The sequence below is a fragment of the Crocodylus porosus genome, unplaced genomic scaffold, assembly GCF_001723895.1.
Source record: "Crocodylus porosus isolate Cpor-Errol unplaced genomic scaffold, CroPor_comp1, whole genome shotgun sequence".
NCBI lineage: Eukaryota > Metazoa > Chordata > Crocodylia > Crocodylidae > Crocodylus > Crocodylus porosus.
The window spans coordinates 23529461-23538937 of NW_017728910.1; the positions used below are offsets into that span (position 1 = coordinate 23529461).

The 9477-nt window shown below is 46.9% G+C and overlaps 1 protein-coding gene across 2 annotated transcripts in view; it reads right to left on the reverse strand.

The window, feature by feature from the left end:
• DIS3L2 (DIS3 like 3'-5' exoribonuclease 2) overlaps positions 1-9477 on the reverse strand; it is a 224967-nt gene that overhangs the window by 94599 nt on the left and 120891 nt on the right. For both annotated transcript variants that reach the window (XM_019532860.1, XM_019532859.1), the window contains exon 12: positions 1358-1470. In XM_019532860.1, the coding sequence (XP_019388405.1) occupies positions 1358-1470 (113 nt within the window). The remainder of the gene's footprint in view (positions 1-1357; positions 1471-9477) is intronic.

Consider the following 9477-nt stretch of genomic DNA (forward strand, 5'->3'; position numbering starts at 1 on the left):
AGTAAATTGGATGCTTATCTTGCTGGGATCCTATGACCCCAGCTGACTTCCTGCCCTTTGGGCGGGGGGCTGGACTCGATGATCTCCCAAGGTCCCTTCCAGCCCTAATGTCTATGAAATCTATGAAATGAGCTTCCCTGTGCAGCCCTGCTTAGACTGTGGAGGCCCCATGGGAGGGCAGCAGGGCAGGCAGCCCATGCCTGCCCCCATCCCGTCCCATCCTGGGAGTGTGCATAGGGGAGGGGAGCCAGCCCCAACCCCCCCCAACTCCCCGCTCCCACCAGACAGCAGGGGGGAGGGAGGGTGGCTGGTCTTTCCATTTCACCACAACAGCTGCCACTTTGTGGGGTTGGGGCAGGGGATTGTGAACCCAGGTCCCTGGCCCCATAGCCCTGGCAGCTGGGGGCTCCCTCCAGCAGGGCTGCAGGGCACTATCAGGGCCGCAGGGGGTGAGTGAGGGGAACCAGCAGGAACAGGGGGGGCTGTGGCTTGGGAGTTAGGAGCCTGGACCTGCATCCTGTGAGCTAAGGGGGGAGGGGAGAGCTCTGATTTTCCAAAATAAAACCCAAAATCAAGTACCAAAATGTATAGGTATTTAAAATTTATTTTATTATAGTGATTGAGGCACTGGTAGGCTTCCAAATTGCTTTGAAATTGTAAATATATCAAGTAAACATTGTGTTCTGCTGATTTTATTATATAAAATAAAATAGTGGCCTTTCATTTTAATCATGGATTTTAGGGGTTTTAATCAGAGAATTTACAGGTTTTTTAATCAGACAATTTGTGATTTTTTTTATCAGGGAAAACCAGGATCCCTGTTGATCATGATAAGAAAACAGGGGAAGATGAGATCATTTGCTGTATGAATCTTATGCGGTTTCTTAACATTCTGTTTCCTGTTACTAAGGCTTAAAGTTTACACCATAGGTTGGCAGAAGGAAGATGTGTTTGGCTTCCCTTAAGACAACGACGTGCCTGTAATACCTAATTAAGCTGGGCAAAGCTTTTGTACCTTTAACTAGGAAAATTAGGAATGAGGACGATCCCTTCGCTCACTCCAGCCAGCAATCTGTAATCAATCGTCATGCAACTTTTTGTTTACTTGAAAAATGTTGCAGCTCTTTCTAAAGTTACTTTGATGTCTGCTGAATTTCAGTCACATAGGGCTGCAGGATGACATGTTTTCTATGGAGGTTCGGAACAACTTTGTTATCCGTTTGTTATAATTGTTTTTTCCTGGCAGGGCTGATATGCTAATGGTTTGATTTTGTTTCACAGCTTCTGATAATGATTGTTTATAACGAGTTTGCAGCCTGAGACATAGCTCTCAGAGGGAGGAAGAGGCTGTTCTTACCTTCTGCACTAGATAGACACTAGTTGCCCTTTCACTGGCCAATTTGTCCAGCGCTGTTTCTTCCAGAACAAAGTAGCTCACATCTGCGATATGCACGCCCACTTCAAAGTTCCCTGAAATTGCACAAGGAAGACAGAAAATTGTTGGGGATGGAAGAAAAGGAATAATTGCAACCAAAAGTCACCTTGCAAAAAAAATGTCTAAGATATTACAGTTGCTCCACTTTCTGCCTGGTCATTTTGGCAGTGCAATGATCCATGATGTACAAGGCCTGGGGGGTAGTGCAGAGCCGGTGGTTGTGAGACGGCAAGGAGTAGCGTGAGAAACCAACACCACAAAAGTTACACTGGTATTTTTCCCTTCAGAAAGATCTTTGCATTTCCAGGTACTGATTTTTTTGACTGCTTATTGTATTTAGTAATTGTCATGCTGAATTCTCATCTTTCCCGCTCCCATCTCATTGCTCAATGCTGGCAGTCAGCCCGTTCTAGCCCTGGGGCTAATAGAAGCACTGCAAACTCTGGTCACCCCCACCAAAAATGCAAGTGCGGCCTGCCTACAGTCAAGGAGTGATGTTAGATCTTTGCCTACTTGCACACTGCTGTGGCTAAAACCTACCATACTTGCCCCCTATACTCCACACACCTTGTTTTGGGGAAGGAAAAAAAAAAAAGGGAAAAAAAAAGAAAAAGAAAAAAGATTCTTCCTGAGTTTTGGCTGTAGGACAGAACCTAAGCTGACTCACCCTCCTTTTCTTGCTATACCAAAACCTGAAACACTAGCTGCTGCTGAAGACTGGTATCCATGGGTGGATCTATGATTTTGAAAAGAGCTAGTAAGAGTCTCTAGGACTATAAAATAGAAGAGAAACTAGAAGCAGCTAGCAGACAATTCCCCAGAGAAAGGTTAGATTTAGGCCATTAAAAAGAAGAGACTATTATTAACATCTGTGAAGAACAAGGATACATTAAGCCAACTGACTGTCAGCTGCCTGAATAGAAATGCCCCAGCTGCTGCCAGCTGGAGCAGGAATCAAAGCAGAGTATTTCTCTTCCAGGCAGAAAATCAACTCCCCACTTCATACACGCACCTCAATTCTGGGGCTGATGTTTGGGAAAAGGAGGTATGCGAATGAATATGGCATTTCTTTAATTATTTGGTTCCCATCAAGTTAGTAAATAAGGGTCTAGTAAATAGACTGTGACTCTCACTATGTCTACATAGCACAATGCATTAAGACACCTTTGACCTAGCCCTATTGACAACCTATTTTGCTCCAGGTGTATCAGCCTGAGAAGCAGGGTGTCAGGCTGAGTACAGCACCACATTAACACAGCTACGATGTTTCCAGGACCAGAGTTAGCGTGGCTCCGTCTGTACAGGGCTGTATATCCTCTGCCTTTCAAGCGTGGCACTTTAACAGTGATGCAAGCCTTTGTCACTGAGGTCGGACACCAAAGTGCTCTTTACAACAGGCTGTACCCCCGAAGCATCCTTCTTTGATAACAGGGCTCACACTGGGGACTTATTTTTTTACCTTGCAGATAATCATCATTTAGTTGTTAATACATTAACACAATGCCTTATGCAAGCAAGTCCGAAAGGAACTCTTGTTTAGCACTGGGCAGCTTTGCAAGCAGGTGTATAAATAAAGCACCAGGCCACGCTATGATCATTTTCCTCAAATTTCTGTCGTTTGTAAGGGAAATTCGATCACACGCACAATAATTAAACACTTGAACTTGAAGCTCTGACTGTGCCCCCTTCTGACAGTGCTAGTGTCCAATGTACTGGGAGCTACCTGGGAAGAGAAGGCGTGATGGGGGTTTGAGAGTGTTATTAGGACACCACCCATTTTCAACTCCCTGCGCTGGAAGTTCAAGCAGTAAACGAGCAGCAGATGGGGTGTGAGCTAAGGTTCAAACCGATTACCGTGAAACCTGAGGGGTGAATTACGTAATGTTTGTGCAGCACTTTCCAATACGTGGAGTATTAAATTATTTCTGCTCGTGTCGGTTCATACAGTAGGGTGGCTGAAAAGGCCGTGAAAGGGAACCATGGTGCAGAGCTGCCCACCTAACCTGCCCTCCGCTGACATGGCCTGCAGAGAACAAACATCCCGGGCAGCAGTGAGAGCCTGCTAAGCCTGGGAGAAAGTGCTGCAGATTAGAGATCAAATGCTTCACCCCGAGAGCTGCCTACAGCTGTGTTGTGATACTATCAGCTGCCTTGAAAGCTGTTCTACGTGGATCAAGGGTCCAAACCTGAAACTACTTAGACAGTAAGTCTTAGACCAACAGCTCAACCAACAGTTTTAATATTACAAGTGTTTGGAGCCAACACTCTCGGAAGGTAACAAAATACTGACTTCTTTTGAAGAGCATATTGTAATGTATTGACCCCACAGGCAAATATTGACTAAAGGAAAAGGAGAGGGGGTCATTACATCATGACTTTAATCGGCCCTTAATTCTACATGTGCCCTGTTACATACGTGAACTCTCTGTCCTCAGTAGAAAAATCGGCAAACCAAGAACGATCTCGTTACACGAGATAATAAAACACAGAGGCTGCCAATAAAAACACGGTGAGAAGAGTTGCATTTCACTCAGGATTCCCATCAGAGGTCCTGAAAACAAGAGGCAGCTGGAACCCCCTGCTCTGGGACTTATAGTGGAAGCCCTGAGTAAATATTTTGTTACATATATTGACATAATGTGAACTGGCAGCTCTCGGGTTTGTACTGCGAAGGTCTGAATGACCCCACCTTTCCCCCACCCCCCAAATTCAAACCGAGAGCACTGTACGATATGGCAGAGAGCTCTGAAGTCAGCTAACAGGAAGGCTTTGAAACTGCTGCTTTTCAAATGTCTTACCCCAGCGATGCTCAGCCAGGGTACCGTGGCACTCTGGGATGTCAGGAGACCCTTTAAAGGGTGCTGCAGGCTATCTCCGCCCCAGTATTAGCATGGCTTCATGTACAAACACCTACACGTGATTCATGAGAGAAGTCCAGAGGTTTTGAATGGGAATGCTCTATTATTTGCCTGCAGTTAAAAAAAAAAAAAAAAAGAGAGCGCGAAAGCTAAGAATTTGGCATTTTCCAACGGGCACCTTGGGTCTAAAAGGGTTGAGATGCACCACCTGCCACAAAATACCAGGCTAACCCTGACAGCAAAAGCCACGTGGAAACCGGTCTGCTGCTCTCTTTTTAGTTTACTCACTACTTAAATGTTTTGTGGATGGAGAAATACTGTTCATCAGCATTTCCTGCCGAGTCCAGGGAGAGGTCCTTCCCGTCTCGTTGATTTTAATGACAAAGCCACAAAAGGACAGATTGGATTGTGGGCTTTATTTCTGAAGGGCAGGGGGAAGAGGGCATTCCAGCTGAGCTTCGGGAGAGGTAAGCTGTTGCATTTGGTTAAAACAAAGCAGGACGGCTGAGGGATGCACAACAGGCTTAGTCCAGAGAACAGGTGATTTTGGGAACCACAAGGACAGGCACAGGGCAGCTGCACACGTCCCACATGGCACCCCTTGTAATTTTAAAACTGTTGGTTGAACTGTTGGTCTAAGACACCGCTTGATAAGGAAGCACAACTTCCCCAAGTGGAGGCTGACAGTCAAGGCACACTGACCCCAACCCTGAGTTGCTACTGTACTTTCTTCCCAAAAAAAATCCTAGTGGGTTTTACAAAACCATGCAGACTCACTTCACCCTGGACACGCAGCCTTGTCCACCCAAAACGAAGTGGCAGGCATGCACAGCAGCCCGAAGTGGAGCCTGCAACAGGGTGTGAAACGAGGAGGCTATGCCCGATTAAAACACACAGGCGATTTAGTCACAGGTGATCCCCGAGCAGAGTCGATGCTAGCACCTCCTTTGATGAGAAGTGCCAAAGGAACTCTGCTGGCAGCTAACGGCCAGGGCTTTATCTCGGCCAAAGCTGTTTAGATTTCATATACAAGTGTGTGGACTCCACAGGCCCTTTCTAGCTGCAAGGCTGCACACCAATGAGAAGTTCAGCGATGGGGGAAGCGTGTGGCCAGTACGCGTTTCAGGATCTCCCCATGGGCAGATCCAGGGTGGCGGTGAGGGTAGGGCGTGTGGGCAGCATAGAGAGTTCATTGCGTATGCGCCATGCAGCCAAAGGGGTGGGGGGGCGGTGTAACCGCAGCCCCTCCCGTGATCCTGGATGCCGGGAAGCTGAGCTCGCCGGCATGTCAGTGCAGCTCCTGCCGGGGTTGGAGCTCACCAGCTGGTCGGGGTGGGGTCTGGCCAGAGCCCCTGCTTTCACGCCACTCTGGAGCCCAGGGGCTGATCCCCTTTTCCCCGGCTGCTGAATTCAGTTGGAAGGAAGTGAAGGACAAGGGGGTAAGGGGGAAGGGAAAGGGCAAAGAGCCACGGCAATCATCCCCTGGGCTATGGAGCTGCATGGAAACAGGGGCTCTGGCCAGATCCTGCCCTGACCAGCCAGCTAGCTAGCTGAGAGCTCAGTTGCAGTCACCACACTGATCACAGGCAGCCTCCGAGCTGCTGCAACTGAAACTGCTCCATCCTTCCCGAAAGACACTTCCTGCAGCTTAAAAGCATCTCACAGAAGTGTACCTTCTTTGCTCGATCTTGTACTCAAGCTGAACAAATGGTAGTGCTAATCATGGCAAGCCTCCACCAGAAACGCGTTTCACCTGGTTCCCAGGGGTTTTGGGAGGGGACTTGCTGGCTCATCTGCTTTGTTTTGCTGCTGCTCCAAGACGCTGGGTCTAGGTATCATGGATCTGATGCTGCAATCAAAGGAGGTGAGTTAAGTGTGTCACGTAGGAGTGATTCTTGTTTTTAATCTTCATGGATGATCTCACCTATCGGAATAACAACAGCCTAAAGAATGTTTTTCCTCCGTACTAAATAAAGGATTAGGGGGGGTGGAGAAGAAGAGACTCTTTCAATCCACCAAAACACTCAGCAAAAATTGCCAAGACCACAGTTTCTGTCAAGTATTTGCTCTGGGACTTAGAAAACCGAGTGGAAATGTACGTGAACGGCATACAAGGGAACACCCTGGTAGCAAATGCATGTTCTCTTGATTGAGCAACTGTCTTCATCCCCAGCAGAAAGGCAACGAGGAAGATGCCACAGCTCTTGAAGTTCTATACACAGAAAAGTGCACGTTTTGGGATCAATCATATTAAAAATACCAGATCCCGATGATAAGGTGGTAGAAGACAAGTCCTTACAATTTTGACACTTTCCTTCTTCCTATCCGCTTCCAACACTGGCATTTCCAACAGGAAAAGGTGGATGCTAAAAGAAGTTATCTGTCATCTCAAAATTCAACATAAGACACTACAAAAAACTAAGGGCATTTACTTATATACGGGCTGGCTTACTCTTAGTAGGACTATGGTGGTGTGGGGAGCCTTAATCCCAGCCTTGCCGTGGAGGCTGCATGGGTCTCTGCCCCCAAACAGTTCATAATCTAGGAGCAATACGGCAACAGATGGGGTATTCCAAAACCTTGGAGCCTACAGACAGTGGTCAACCATCAACACTCCTCATGCAGGGCCACGTAACCTTATCAAGTTTTTTAATCAGAAAAGGAGAGACCTGGTATGAACTGCAGACCAGCTGCAGATCACGCGCCACTGCTTCCCAGGCCACTGGTGGTGCATGATCCACAGCTGGGGGATCAATTAAATAGGCAGCTGAAACAGAGAGGTGGGAAAGGGCACAGGGCCAATGAAACAGTAATACCTAGAAGAGATCCTACCTCCTGCTTACACAGATAGCATCCTGTGAAGGGGACTGAAACCTGAGGATATTACTCAGTATAACTCCGAATGACATGTACCACTGACATACACAGCTCTCTGACATGGTTCCTGTTCCAAGGATTTCACACAAGTACAACCACGACCAGGCAAGTATCTGAATGCCAAGGAAGAGCAGACAGGTTTCCTATACAGCGGTGTCTGGCATGGGCATGCAGTGGGAGAAGGAAGTAATGGTTTAAAAAAAAAAAAAAGATTGGGCACAGAATACATTATTTAGCTTGAAAACAAAGACGGATCCCCTAGTTTCTCAGCTGAGGTCGCTTTCCCAGCCCAGGAAGCCAAGCTATTGTTCAGAAAAAAAAAATCGGGCATCGTGTCTCATTTCACTCATTTAAAAAACAACAAGGCAAACACTTAAATCTTACATGTGTGCCCCGTGGCCAGTCTGGTTTCTGAAAGCACAGCGCGACTGGGCGTGAATCTACTGCCTTATTTACCAAAAAGTCAGTAATTGTCACATGATGCGGTTTCAACCATCAGAAGAACGGCTCTTGATATTTTCATCCATTACTACTTCTCCTCCCTTGCTGAGGGCTCTTTTGTTAGCGGCTCCTACTGAAAAATGCTTTGAGCAAACAAACAGGCCTCGCGTTTCCAGATGAGCGTACGAGGAAGCGTGGAGCTGTGACAATACTTTTGCAAACTCGGAGCAGAAGTTCCTTCCCAAGACAACTGCTCTGTGTTCACGCCTGGCACCCATAGAGTTCAAGGGTGGGAGGAAGTTGGTTGTCCACAAGAGATTCTGAAAGTTACCTCTACTAAAGTTAACACCTCGAAGAGGGGCAAGACCGGCTCCGCAGACAAAAGCTGCGCAACATGAAACAGAAATGATGATCCGTGCCCCCAAGCTCTGCAGTCTTCTTTCATATGACTTCTTAGGATCACAACATTCATAGAGGAATATCTAAATTTGATAACCATACAATTGCTTCAGAGGCAGCTGCACGGATTGATTTTAGATCGCCATTAAATGAATTGGGCAATCACTCACGATGTGTTGCACCATCTGAAAAAGAAATTGCAACACAATCACAACCCGGACTCGCTTTGATTCTCCATTTATGCAGCAGGTGTCCACATTTTCCATGAAGTGTCCAGATGGGATTCAGGGAGGACCAAATCCTTCTCGGTAGGTCAAATCCTGGCTGGAGGATTGCAGGGTCGCTGATGATGTATTTCTGCAGCAGGCTGGTATTTCCCTGGCTTCCCTCCATTGTTCTTCAGTGCTCTTGTTATCATCATAGAGCTTCCTGGCGTATATTTCCAGAAGGGTTTTCTAAATTTGAACCTATCCAGTAATGATGTGGTGATGTCCTTGTTGACTGAAAGTCTGGGTTACCAAAGGCCAACAACAGAGCTCTGCAGCAGGTGGATTCTACGGGGGACGATCTTCTCCCAGCCCCTCTACCACTGGTCTGAGTTGCAAACTTGCCAGCTAGGTATACCCCACCCTCCCTACCTTTCACCCCATGAAAATATATTAAGGTGACCTTCTAGCATGTCCTTGATACTTGAGTTTGTCACTAAACTCCACATGATGATTACTGCTCATCTGTGCTATGACAGCATTGCAAGACCCATGCTGGGACAGAGGTCCTGTTCTGCTAACCACCATGCATTTCTAGTGACAGAGCACAATCAAGAAAGATCACACCTGTAACTCAGTATCAATGACCTCAAGTGCTCAAAATTCATGTAAGATGATGCCCCAAATTGCATCAAATTTGCTTGAATATGTCATTGTTTTTAAAAAAGAATTTTAACGTGCCTTTATTTTTTGATCTTGTGGTTTCCCAGCCTGCAGAAGTCATGATGATTCAAATGTTTCTCTGCAAACAGGTGGGCACTTAAAACCCAAACCCCACTGCTCCATGCAAACTCAAGAGCTGAGGCTTTATGAGAAGAAACAAGCCTCGAGACTCACAAGCCAATGCAGAGTTGCAACACTGAGGCAGTCCCTTCCCCAAGGGGTTTACAGGTGAACAAGACAAGACAGGCAGAGAGCGGGCGGAGAACTGGGGCAGGAGGGAGAAGTTTCATCTTAAACCATAGCTTGCTGTCCCTCTGAAAACCCTGCTGCTTCCTGGTTTCCTGAAGCTATCCAAGGCTGCAGCAGCCCAAGCAAAATAATCCACTCAAGGATATCTTGAGAGAAGCTGGAAGGACCCAAATGATTTCATAGAAGTGGACACAAATAAGCTACATGCTCACATTTTTCTAAGTGACTGGACTGTCTCTCACCCTGTCCTCATCAAAAAGCTGGGAGACTGTGGTGTCGATGCCCACAC